The sequence below is a fragment of the Melanostigma gelatinosum genome (genome assembly GCF_949748355.1).
Source record: "Melanostigma gelatinosum genome assembly, chromosome: 13".
In the NCBI taxonomy this organism is placed as follows: Eukaryota; Metazoa; Chordata; class Actinopteri; order Perciformes; family Zoarcidae; genus Melanostigma; species Melanostigma gelatinosum.
This window is the reverse complement of record NC_136646.1, coordinates 26,151,130-26,166,129: the sequence shown is the minus strand read 5'-3', so window position 1 is coordinate 26,166,129 and position 15,000 is coordinate 26,151,130. Positions and strand designations below refer to the sequence as shown.

Below are 15,000 nucleotides of genomic sequence, written 5' to 3'. Positions count from 1 at the left end.
CACTATGATGCAGCTCTACTCTTCATCACTATGATGCAGCTCTACTCTTCATCACTATGATGCAGCGCTACTCTTCATCACTATGATGCAGCTCTACTCTTCATCACTATGATGCAGCTCTACTCTTCATCACTATGATGCAGCTCTACTCTTCATCACTGTGATGCTGTAACTCAGGTGATGAAGGTGACCCAGTGATGTCCAGTAGTCTCCAGTGAGAGCAGCAGCAGCTGCTGGTTGTAACGCGTGGCTTTAGTCGTCCTCTCCTTTAACACAACTCGTGTGTTCTTCTGCTGACGGTGCGTCTTGAGACTCATACGTGACGTCATTCGTTGAGATCCTAAAGCTGCGTTCATGTCTCGTTTGGTGTGAACTTGTGTTGCTTTAGTTTATCTAAACTCCTCCCACACGCTGCACCAACGCAGTCTGAAGACTTCTTCCACCGCTTGTTTGGGTGATTTGCTGCATCAACGGTGTTTATTGCATTAAAAAGAAACTGCGTTAATGCTAAAATAATTGTCGGTGGGGTTATATATATATATACAAATGTATGTATATATATATATATACATACATTTGTATCTATAACTTAATACCTCTGGTACCCTGTAGTGAACTTAGCAACAATGTAACACGTAATTGACTGTTTACAACTCCTTATTTGAACTGATCTCCTGCAGGCTACTGGCCCTTTAAGAGTTTGGAGGTAAAGGCCCAATGTCCCCTAAAGCCTCAAAGTCCGTGAAGGGACATTGGTTGGATTGGGCCAAACAGTCAAACCTGCTCTGAGCCTCACACACCTGAGGCAGGTATGAGTCATGAGAGAGAGTCTCATACTGGAATGTAGCACCCCCCCCCCTCTATGTTTGTCTCTCAGCCACACCCACCCCACAGGAATGTAACACGCACACACACACACTCACACGTATACATATACACACACACACGCTCACACCCTCGACCACAGGACTGTCAATCATCAAACCGAGGTCAAGGGTTTGTGGCTGAACACGCCCAATCGACCAATCAGAGATGAGTAAGGATTTAAAGGAGACGTTCACCAGAACATACATCACGTGACCTCAGAGAGCCAACAGCCAATCAGGGAGAGGCTTCAGCAGTGAAGTGGGTTCAACCTTTACCCTCAGTGTGAGCGTGGGGTGTGGTCACACATAATACACACACACACACAATAACACACACACACACACACAATAACACACACACACACAAACACACACACACACACAATAACACACGCATACACACACAATAACACACGCACACACACATTATAACACACACACGCACACAATAACACACACACAATAAGACACTCACACAATAACACACGCACACACACAATAACACACACACACACACACACGTTATAACACACACACACAATAACACACACAATAACACACACAATAACACACGCATACACACACAATAACACACACACGCAATAACACACGCACACACACATTCTAACACACACACAATAACACACACGTACAAACACAATAACACACACACACACACAATAACACACGCGTACAAACACAATAACACACACACACACACAATAACACACGCATACACACACAATAACACACACACAATAACACACACACAATAACACACACACACAATAACACACACACAATAACACACACACACACATAATAACACACACACACAATAACACACAGACACACACACAATAACACACACACACACACATGATAACACACACGCACACACATAATAACACACACACACACACATAATAACACACACGCACACACACACAATAACACACACACATACACACACATAATAACACACACACACAAACACACACACATACACACACATAATAACACACACACACAAACACACACACACACACACAAACACACACACACACACAATAACACACACACACATAATAACACACAAGCACACACACACAATAACACACACACATACACACACATAATAACACACACACACAAACACACACACACACACACAATAACACACACACACACAATAACACACACACACATAATAACACACACGCACACACACACAATAACACACACACACACACACATAATAACACACACACACACATAATAACACACACGCACACACACACAATAACACACACACACATAATAACACACACGCACACACATAATAACACACACACACACATAATGACACGCACACACACACACACATAATAACACACACACACAATAACACACACATAATAACACACACACACACACACACACAACAACACACACACACACACATACAAGGAGGTTGTCTAGGATCCCTCCAAATAACCTCGACAAGCCCTCTCCAGGACCTCTGAATCTTCCTTAAGGGCCTTCACAAATCTCCTCAAGGACCCCAGGAACCATCTCAAGGACCAGCACAGCCCCCTCAAAGACATCAGGAACCCTCCTAAGGACCTGCACAATCCCCCCAAAGACCTCAGGAACCCTCTTAAGGACCAGCACAATCCCCCCAAAGACCTCAGGAACCCTCTTAAGGACCTACACAGCCCCCTCAAAGACATCAGGAACCCTCTTAAGGACCAGCACAACCCCCTCAAAGACCTCAGGAACCCTCTTAACCCCCAGCACAGCCCCCTCAAAGACATCAGGAACCCTCTTAAGGACCAGCACAATCCCCCCAAAGACCTCAGGAACCCTCTTAAGGACCAGCACAACCCCCTCAAAGACCTCAGGAACCCTCTTAACCCCCAGCACAGCCCCCTCAAAGACATCAGGAACCCTCTTAAGGACCAGCACAATCCCCCCAAAGACCTCAGGAACCCTCTTAAGGACCAGCACAATCCCCCCCAAAGACCTCAGGAACCCTCTTAAGGACCTACACAGCCCCCTCAAAGACATCAGGAACCCTCTTAAGGACCAGCACAGCCCCCTCAAAGACATCAGGAACCCTCCTAAGGACCTGCACAATCCCCCCAAAGACCTCAGGAACCCTCTTAAGGACCTACACAGCCCCCTCAAAGACATCAGGAACCCTCTTAAGGACTTGCACAGCCCCCTCAAAGACATCAGGAACCCTCTTAAGGACTTGCACAGCCCCCTCAAAGACATCAGGAACCCTCTTAAGGACCAGCACAGCCCCTTCAAAGACATCAGGAACCCTCTTAAGGACCAGCACAACCCCCTCAAAGACCTCAGGAACCCTCTTAAGGACCAGCACAGCCCCTTCAAAGACATCAGGAACCCTCTTAAGGACCAGCACAGCCCCTTCAAAGACCTCAGGAACCCTCTTAAGGACCAGCACAACCCCCTCAAAGACATCAGGAACCCTCTTAAGGACCAGCACAACCCCCTGAAAGACCTCAGGAACCCTCTTAAGGACCTGCATCTCTTGAGGACCTGAACATGAAACATTATATTTAACATATTTAACATTATATTTAACACATTTAACATTATATTTTAAACGGTTTTGTGACTGAAATTATTGTTAAATATTTAAAAAATCATTAATTCTCAAGTTTGCACATCATTATTCTGAACTCCATTATTTATACAGAACAAACTATGGATATATGTTTGTATATATTTTAAGTATTTTGTTATTTACATGTCTTTATCCTGATATGTAGCATATTCATGTAATAAATGTAAAGCAAAATACATTCATACATCCAACACATCTGTCAAACATATGTGATGTTAACATGTTTATGTTAGTAGTTTCATTTAAATACATCCAAACATTACTTAATATAAATACATACCCTTGTTAAACATAATGCTGTATATCAATATAATATTATATATGTTTACGCTCACATTATATTTGTGGGAATGCTGTTTAGCATTCCAACTATTGTTATCCTGTTTCTTTATTCCTCTATTTCTTCCGTCCCCTGTTTTTCGTCGCAACGCTTCTTCTTCTTCATTTTTTAAGCTACAGAAACCGTTCAACTATCAAAATGTTCAGCTCCTTCAGCTCATGTCTGCTATGACTTTTTCTATTTCTAACCTTTAAACTTTTTGAATTATTAAGCTTTTAGCAACTTTGTTTTGAATGGGATCTCTATGGAGAATATTTACAAATCCTCTTAAACTTCTTCAACTTTCAAATCCTTCAACTTCCTCATACTTTCAGCTACAGACACCATTTCAACTTTCAAATGTTGAGAAAACCCTCAACTATTGCCAACATGATTCAGCTTTTTGATATCTTTTAAACTTCTTGAACTGCAACAATTTAACTTTTATGATTTCTCAGCCCTTTTCTGACTTTATAATGGATGTGTATTGCGCAGCTTCGAGTGCGTGATGTCACCGCTAGAGTGAAGAGCAGCTTGAGATTCTTGTGAAAAAAACATTTGTATTTTGCCACTGTGTCCACAATCTTCACTCTTCATGCATAATTTCTGGATGTAGAAGTAGCTAATATTGTCCTTGTCGTAGAAAAATTACTGTGGAATCCCACAGATTTCCACATTTGACACAGAAGCCGTTAATTGAGAGGAAAACCAAGTTTCTGCTCCATAGAGACCAATGTTAAATTTTGCTTCAAAAACATCTTCCACAGAACACGGTACCCCATTTCTAGATCGCCAGTTAAGCCACATTTTTTACACTACAGACACAATTTTTACAGGATCTGTTCTTCAACTCATTCTTCCCCTCAATTATTAATATCGGAGCAATAGGAGCTACGGTTATGGGAGTTTTGATGATTTGTTTGAGAGGTGTTTCCCTGTTTTATCTCCATGAAATGGCTTCAGGCACACAGGTGTTTGCGATTGAGCCAATTAGTGATGTTGATGAACACACAGACTCACAGACACACGCACACATACACTCCTCTCCCTCTCTCTCTCTCTCTCTCTCTCTCTCTCTCTCTCTCTCTCTCTCTCTCTCTCTCTCTCTCTCTCTCTCTCTCTCTCTGTGTCTCATACAGTCATTCAGGTCTTAGGGATCTTTAGAGGTCTTTCCCCCCTCCTCCCCCCCCCCCACACACACACACACGCCATTTTAAAATAAAAGCCCCACAGAATGAATCCTAACTGAACTGCTTGTGATGAAGCCTGTCATTTAATAACCTCTGTTTATGTGTCAAACATGATGATTATGTCTCCTCCACCCCTCCCTCCCCCACCCAGTCCCACCCTTTCAAAATAAAAGCCTCATGGATTAACTGTATTTAAACATTTCGCTCAAAATTAGGCTTTTTTGTTGAAATAATGAATGCTCTTACTAATACTGCGACAACTACTACTACTGCTAATATTTCTAGTATTACCACTACTACTACAACTTTTGCTGTTGCTACTATTACTACTACTGCTACTGCTATTACTGCTACCATAAATATTATTACTACCACTACTGCTATTACTATCACTACTATTATTACTGATACCACAACTGCTAATACTGCTATTCCTGCTACTACCAGTACTAATAACCAGTACTAATACTACTACAGCTATTAGTACAACTGCTGATACTACTACTTCTACTACTTCTTCTAATTACAAATACTTCGACGACAACTTCTACTACTACTGCTACTACAAATATCACTACTGCTACAACTAGTACTTATTCAAATGCTACTCATACTTATACTGCTAATAATACTTCTACTACTACTACAACAAATATCACTACTGCTGGAATTCTTTTAAGCTACAGAAACCGTTCGAATATCAAAATGTTCAGCTCTTTCAGGAGAGGGGTGACATAACTTCATATTTGTAATCTTTCAACTTTTTGAATTATTCAGCTTTTTGCAATTTCTTTAAAATTGGATATCTATTTTCAGCAATGTTTTTGAGATTCATTTCAGCTTTGAGCATTCCAACGCATTTTCAGCAGGAAATGCATTTTCTAGTTTTATTCATTATCTGTGTTTCACTAAAATATATGTGCTAAATAATTAATATCCATATATATCAACATAAAAAATATCTATTTGACGTCTGAGATTTGAAAAATACATCTCTAACTGCATATAGTATCTGTAAAATACTAGTTAGTACCGGGTAGTATCAGATATAATTATTATTGTATTTAACAAGTTTGTTTTGTAAAATATTTAAAGATACAATTATGTAAATGTTTTAATGTCAAATGTATGTGTTTTATGTATTTCATTAAAAATAAGGTGTGCAAAAATATCTAATACACAAAGTTATATATTAACGACAAAGAAAGGGTTATCAATAATATAATATTTTAAGTGTTCACATTACATATCTGGAGAGTTACTTTTTGTATTTTAAATGTATTTTGATGTAAACACTTGAAAACAGGAGTAACATCTGAGTACTGAGTACTATGCCATACTATATAATGAAAGTATACAACATGTATAATATATATATCGAAACATTTACATATAGATTATACATCAGTGTATGATAAATATACTTCATTGATTTATACTATGGGAGATGATAACATGTTGTACCTGGTAAAGGAAGTCAAATCCAATCAGCATAAAACATGTGACAAGATATAGAAGTGCACTTGTTTGATTGACTGTTTGTTCCATCTGACGTCAATTCAAAGCTGTAAACTGTCCGTCAGTTCAATCTCACAAGCTGTTGTTCTTTTTCTGGATCGTCTGTCATTTTACTCACTTACAGTTCGTCTGTAGTGGGGATACGGTCCTCTGGTTGTAAGTTAAACACACCCGATGACACACACACACACACGCACACGCACGCACACAACCCTAATCTTTACCAAAAGTCAAGTCTTAGCCCTGAGATCAAGGCGGGGACAGATTCTCGTCCTCATAATGCAGCTTTACTAACGTTTCCTTCTCCCCCACCAGCTTTTGAAGTTTTTCAAATTTAAAGTCTGAACCAAACGGACAAAAGTTAAACACAAGAAACATAAACGCACACAACTAACAGGAAGTTTGTCCACTCAGACAGACAGAGGGACAGAGAGACAGACAAACATATACATACATATATATATAAACATACATACATATATATATAATAATAATGTTTTACCAGTAAATGTCAGACCCGACCATCCTGCTCTTTGTGTTTTCCTCTTGTATTCCTGGAGGGGCGAGTCCAGATCACTGAAACAGGTTCCTCTCTCTCTGTCTCTCTCTGTCTCTCTCTCTCTCTGTCTCTCTCTCTCTGTCTCTCTCTCTCTGTCTCTGTCTCTCTCTGTCTCTCTCTGTCTCTCTCTCTGTCTCTCTCTCTCTCTCTCTCTGTCTCTCTCTGTCTCTCTATCTGTCTCTCTCTGTCTCTCTCTCTCTCTCTGTCTCTGTCTCTCTCTCTGTGTCTCTCTCTGTCTCTCTCTCTCTCTCTCTCTCTCTCTGTCTCTGTCTCTCTCTGTCTCTCTCTCTCTCTCTCTCTCTCTCTCTCTGTCTCTGTCTCTCTCTGTCTCTCTCTGTCTCTCTCTCTCTCTCTCTCTCTCTCTCTATTGGGCCCCGCCCCTCACCGACCTGCCAGTCTCAGCTTGTCCTCTTCCTCCTCCTCCCCCCCTCCTCCTCCTCTTCCTCCTGCCTGACTACTTCCTGTTAGACAGAAGAAGACTCAGTAGTCAGACCTGCAGACAAACAGCGCCCTCTCGCTGCAGTGACTCGGTGGTGTATCATCATCATAATCACATGTTAAGACATTAACATATTTATCAAAAGTTATGAATTGAGTTGATTTTTAGAACAGTGGAAAAACTACGTTGTATTTTGTCGTCACATTGTTCGATACTGATTATCAGGATCAATACTGATCGTAGTCCTCAGAGGAACTACAACAAAACATCTGATTCACTTTCACTAGTTCCAGAAAAATCACATTGGTTTGATTCCAGAGTATCTTCAAATAATTATACTTAAATCAACATAATACATTTACAGTCTAATACATTTATTATGTGATATAAAGCTTCTCCACCAAATTTCAGGAATTTTAACAAATTACTGAGATATGCTAAGCTAGCTACCTTTAGCATGAGCTTAGCTGTTTGTATTCTTTTAGCTGTTTCTTTATTTAACTTGCAGAATATTAAACGAAATAACCAAATTGTAGTCTTCATTTACAAAATCAATGTTGTAACCCTTATAAAGACATAATTACTGAGGTGGAATAGAACCAACGACCAAGACTTGGAAAATAAAACCTATTCAAAAACAAATACACACTATATGATACGATTAAGATAATCCTTTATTAGTCCCGCAGTGGGGAAATTTACAATTCTAATCTTAAATTCGGACTATATAATCAATATATTTTATTAATTTTGTCAGCGCCTATAAAATCAATAATTAATGAAAAATAATTATTTTCTGTATGTTTATTTGTATTTGTACTATTGTGACTTATTTATTTGCTAGTTTATTTTGATGTTTGTATAATGTTTATGTTATAATAATATTTCTCACTTTAAGTTGTAATCTTTTTTTTATCGTTTTGATTTATTAACATATTCCAATCATATATTTCATCATTTTTATCCTCATTTTTCTTTTTTTGAACATCATGTGATCATCTGCCATCACCTGTGTTCTCTGTTTATTTTCCTTTGTGCCATCTCTCTTTAATCCTCTTTTTCTCTCCTCCTCCTCCTCCTCCTCCTCCTCCTCCTCCTCCTCCTCCTCCTCCTCCTCCTCCTCCCTCAGCTGTTCTTGGTGCTGCTGTTTCAGATGGAGGCTGCAGTATTCTGCTGAGTAGCAGTGAGCCAGCATTACGCTCGCCTCCAGCCGTCCGAGAGACGAACCTGAGAGTCCTGGAAGAGGAAACTACAACGCCCACGATCCTCCGACTGCAGCCCAGACTGTCGCCTGGCCCGGAGCAAAGCCCCGTGGAACCCTGGGAGTCGCAGTCTTCGCTAACCGGCTGGAGCGAGAGAGGGAGAGAAGGGGAGAGAGAGAGGGAGACAGAGGGTGACGTGTCATGACAACCGTCAGAGAGAGAGAAAGGTGAGTTTATCTGTTTGTTGGTGTTTTGGTGTTGTTTTCTTTTACCTTCCTGGTATTTCAGCTCTCCTCCCTCCTTTTTTCTCTCTCTCTCTCTCTGTCTGTCATCTTTTTCTCCGCCCTCCTCTCTTTCTCTCTGTTTTCTCTCTACATCTCTATCACGAATCTTTTTTTCATCCTCCATCTTTTCATGTATTTTCTTCTGTCAAAACATCTTCCTGGTCTGACGATGCATTTTCCTGTTGGAGCTTCAGTCTTCTGGGAATCAGCTGTGCACTTTGTTAATGTGTTTATCTCATTAGATCAGTATGTGTGTGTCCACCCAGCCTGAGAAGCAGCTAACAGATCAATCTCATGTCAACTAAATGTCTCTGTGCTCAGAAGGTGTGATTGTTGTTCTTCAGAGCAGCAGAGAGTTCAACATGAAACAACATGACATCACATTCCGTGAAACAACAACACATGAAACAACATGACATCACATTCCGTGAAACAACAACACATGAAACAACATGACATCACATTCCGTGAAACAACAACACATGAAACAACATGACATCACATTCCGTGAAACAACAACACATGAAACAACATGACATCAGATTCCGTGAAACAACAACACATGAAACAACATGAGATCATTTTACGTGAAACAACAACACATGAAACAACATGACATCACATTACGTGAAACAACAACACATGAAACAACATGACATCACATTACGTGAAACAACAACACATGAAACAACATGACATCACATTACGTGAAACAACAACACATGAAACAACACATGAAACAACATGACATCACATTCCGTGAAACAACAACACATGAAACAACATGACATCACATTCCGTGAAACAACAACACATGAAACAACATGACATCACATTACGTGAAACAACAACACATGAAACAACACATGAAACAACATGACATCACATTCCGTGAAACAACAACACATGAAACAACATGACATCACATTCCGTGAAACAACAACACATGAAACAACATGACATCACATTCCGTGAAACAACAACACATGAAACAACATGACATCACATTCCGTGAAACAACAACACATGAAACAACATGACATCACATTCCGTGAAACAACAACACATGAAACAACATGAGATCATTTTACGTGAAACAACAACACATGAAACAACATGACATCACATTACGTGAAACAACAACACATGAAACAACACATGAAACAACATGACATCACATTCCGTGAAACAACAACACATGAAACAACATGACATCACATTCCGTGAAACAACAACACATGAAACAACATGACATCACATTACGTGAAACAACAACACATGAAACAACACATGAAACAACATGACATCACATTCCGTGAAACAACAATACATGAAACAACATGACATCACATTCCGTGAAACAACAACACATGAAACAACATGACATCACATTACGTGAAACAACAACACATGAAACAACACATGAAACAACATGACATCACATTCCGTGAAACAACAACACATGAAACAACACATGAAACAACATGACATCACATTCCGTGAAACAACAACACATGAAACAACATGACATCACATTACGTGAAACAACAACACATGAAACAACACATGAAACAACATGACATCACATTCCGTGAAACAACAACACATGAAACAACATGACATCACATTACGTGAAACAACAACACATGAAACAACATGACATCACATTACGTGAAACAACAACACATGAAACAACATGAGATCATATTACGTGAAACAACAACACATGAAACAACATGACATCACATTACGTGAAACAACAACACATGAAACAACATGACATCACATTACGTGAAACAACAACACATGAAACAACATGACATCACATTACGTGAAACAACAACACATGAAACAACATGACATCACATTACGTGAAACAACAACACATGAAACAACATGACATCACATTACGTGAAACAACAACACATGAAACAACATGACATCACATTACGTGAAACAACAACACATGAAACAACATGACATCACATTACGTGAAACAACAACACATGAAACAACATGACATCACATTACGTGAAACAACAACACATGAAACAACATGACATCACATTCCGTGAAACAACAACACATGAAACAACATGACATCACATTCCGTGAAACAACAACACATGAAACAACATGACATCACATTACGTGAAACAACAACACATGAAACAACACATGAAACAACATGACATCACATTACGTGAAACAACAACACATGAAACAACATGACATCACATTACGTGAAACAACAACACATGAAACAACATGACATCACATTACGTGAAACAACAACACATGAAACAACATGACATCACATTCCGTGAAACAACAACACATGAAACAACATGACATCACATTCCGTGAAACAACAACACATGAAACAACATGACATCACATTACGTGAAACAACAACACATGAAACAACATGACATCACATTACGTGAAACAACAACACATGAAACAACATGACATCACATTACGTGAAACAACAACACATGAAACAACATGACATCACATTACGTGAAACAACAACACATGAAACAACATGACATCACATTACGTGAAACAACAACACATGAAACAACATGACATCACATTCCGTGAAACAACAACACGTGAAACAACAACACATGAAACAACATGAGATCACATTACGTGAAACAACAACACGTGAAACAACAACACATGAAACAACATGACATCACATTACGTGAAACAACAACACATGAAACAACATGACATCACATTACGTGAAACAACAACACGTGAAACAACAACACATGAAACAACATGAGATCACATTACGTGAAACAACACATGAAACAACATGACATCACATTCCGTGAAACAACAACACGTGAAACAACAACACATGAAACAACATGAGATCACATTACGTGAAACAACACATGAAACAACATGACATCACATTACGTGAAACAAGAACACATGAAACAACATGACATCACATTACGTGAAACAACAACACATGAAACAACATGAGATCACATTACGTGACAAACAACACATGAAACATGAGATCACATTACGTGACAAAGCGATGTACGGGCCCTCGCACCTTCCTGCGTGCCGGGGGTACTGGCGAGACGCCGGCAAACACGGGCGCGAATGTCTTCGACCATCGGACAACGCTCCCCGGAGTTTATTGTATTTGTCCACTTGGACTGTGTGACGCTGGAAAATATGTAGTGCAAACATTCCTTCAGTTCCTGTATCCACTATGTGGCACTAGATAACACGCGCAAACATGCGTTATGTCCCTATACATCAAGTGGCGCTATGACTATGAGTGAAGATTGGCTTGTCGACATCCTCAGGCCATGAATGTAATCAACTATAGCAAGTTTGGGACAGATTTGAGCAAGTGGAGTCACATCAGCTTGTTGTTTAACGGCGAATCACCTACAATGGCCGTCACGGCTACGCCGTTCCATCAAACGTAAAGCTTTGAGTACCTTTTAATTGCAACGGTCTTTAGATTGTTCTGACCACATTTGAAAAGGATCTGACAAAGTCCCTAGGAGGAGTTCGTTAAAGTATAGCAGCTACAAATCAAGGAAAGATTCACACAAAAATAAAAATGTCTGACTTCCTTTTGATTTTAGAGTATGGTCCCAATATACTTTTCTTTAAGTCTCCATATGATACATGAGCTTACTAAATTTCATACATCTAGGTGAAACGTACTGCGAGGGCTGCATCGGCAAAATATTGTAGGGGGCGCTATTGAGCCGACTTGCCACTCTGAAGCATTAAAACCACATCAGGTAACTACATTCAGGATTTAAATGTGTGTCACAAGTGTGATTATGTTTTGAGCATTTTTAAACCCTCAAAAACACCTTTGTTTTTCATGGACGAAGAATGCATCGCCACGGCAACGGCTTTTCACGAAACAACAAGCTTTGAGTAACTTTTCATCACAAAGGTGTTTAGATTGTCTTTAGATTGTTCTGACCAAATTGGAAGTTGATTGGATTATTTCCCTCAGAGGAGTTCGTTAAAGTACAGCGCCTGGAAATGAACCTCAAGAACTACTGAAGACATTTTACTGAATGTTGGATTTTAATGTCATCTTTTGATTTCTGTTATTTTCTCTCTGAACAGAAACGACTGAGTCATGTCTGCTGATGATACAGACAACGTGTTCGGTGAGTCCACACACACACACAGACACACACATGCTGCATAAGTACATTTACTAAAGTACGGTACTTAAGTACAAATCTGATGTACTTAGAAATTAGAAATTGAGATTTTCACAAACAAAATAAGTCTATGAGTTCTGTCATTTTCTTGTAAATGAGTTTATTATTCGTCTCCGAATCAAAAATTTACGTGAAACTGTTTTGATGGTTGAAGATGTAATAGCTTTAATAATGTTAATGTTTTAGTGTTGATGACTGTTTTCTTTTGTTTTCAGTATTTAAAAACTTAAGATATCAGACAGAATGAAACGTTGGACAGTTAATAACTTTGTAGTAAACAGAGAGATTGTTTTTAGAACATTAGAGCTGCAGAAACGTAGAAATAAACGTAGTGAAAGACCTCAGAGATGTTTTCTGAAACCTAAATAAGTTAATATATGAAATAAAATGAATGAATATTATATATTATATATTATATAAAATAAATAAAATAACTTGAGATTTGTAGTGTAAAATCTCGTGAAAACAAAAGAAAAGAGATCGGTTCCTCAGCATGAAACCAAAGATGTAATTTCTCGACTTTTTCACAGCCTGACTTTTCACCTCTTTCCTCTCTTGTTTCCTACATCCTCTCGAGTCTCTCCGTCCTCCCCCACTCATAAGAGTTGATCTCTCCTCTGAGCCCTCCCCCCGCCTCCCTCTCTCCCCATCAGTCATTTAACATCTCTGTTCACCTTCCCTCCAAACTCTCATCTATCTGTTTTCATCCTCTTCTCTTCGCCTCACTGCTCTTCTTCATTTCTTGCCCCCACCCCCCATGGGAAATTAACTCCTGTTAGCTGATTGTGGGGGAGGAGACATATCTTTATATCCGTATCATCAGTTTATATATATATAGAAGTATATAAATATTTATATCTACTTATATACATATATGTATGTATATATAGTATATATATACATATTATATAGATATAAATATATATATTTATATTGACATTATATATTGCTATTATATATATTGTATACTGTATATATATATATTTATAAATACGTATATATGGTGTACTTAGTTTTAGTCGCTGAATCAGGTTCAGGTTGGACTTTTAGTTTTAGGGACCTGGGAAAGCAATATGTTTCTGCAGGTCCTCACAAGTACAGACAGACAACCGTGTGTGTGTGTGTGTGTGTGTGTTGGTCAGCATGATGAATATTTGATGGTGTGAGTGGGAGGATGAAGAGGAGCTCATTGTATGTAAAACTTGTCATCACAATTAAAGCTTTAAGTGAGATAATCTGCTGCCACGGCAACGACTGTTAAAACATATTTCAGATTTAAATCATTAAGTGTTTTTTTCATGGTTGTCACCTCTGACCTCATACATCAGGTCAACACATCGATCAGAGCGGATCAATAACAGGCTTCAATCCCCCACAATGCTCTTGGTATTTCAGACCTGAACGAGGTCCCAGAGACGGAGCTGCTGGACAACAGCATCCAGAAGGGCCGCGCCCAGCTGTCCGTCAAAGCCCGGAGAAACTGCCCCTCCAGGTCCCGGTACCGTGACAGCGTGAGCTCCACGGAGGGCGACGACAGTCTGGAGAGGAAGGTACGTCAGAGTACTGAGAAGGTACAAGTACACCCACGAGTAGAAGTACTCATGATGTAGAACATGTATTATTATTGAGATACATCTGAGACATAACTGAGACACACCTGAGACACAACTGAGACACAACTGAGACACATCTGACTTCATACTTTGTGTATTTCGTCTGGATCAATAAAGTCTAA

General features: G+C 39.3%; 2 protein-coding genes across 5 annotated transcripts in view; one reads left to right on the top strand and one right to left on the bottom strand.

Moving 5' to 3' along the window:
* Window positions 1-7,385, bottom strand: part of arhgap27l (Rho GTPase activating protein 27, like) — a 33,906-nt gene extending 26,521 nt beyond the window's left edge. For all 3 annotated transcript variants that reach the window (XM_079282396.1, XM_079282398.1, XM_079282399.1), the window contains exon 1: window positions 7,052-7,385. The gene's annotated coding sequence lies outside the window, so the exon portion shown is untranslated. The remainder of the gene's footprint in view (window positions 1-7,051) is intronic.
* A 1,521-nt stretch (window positions 7,386-8,906) lies between these two features.
* samd14 (sterile alpha motif domain containing 14) overlaps window positions 8,907-15,000 on the top strand; it is a 17,126-nt gene continuing 11,032 nt past the window's right edge. For both annotated transcript variants that reach the window (XM_079282027.1, XM_079282026.1), the window contains exons 1-3: window positions 8,907-8,976; window positions 13,165-13,208; window positions 14,661-14,815. In XM_079282027.1, the coding sequence (XP_079138153.1) occupies window positions 13,178-13,208; window positions 14,661-14,815 (186 nt within the window). In that variant the 5' untranslated portion in view covers window positions 8,907-8,976; window positions 13,165-13,177. The remainder of the gene's footprint in view (window positions 8,977-13,164; window positions 13,209-14,660; window positions 14,816-15,000) is intronic.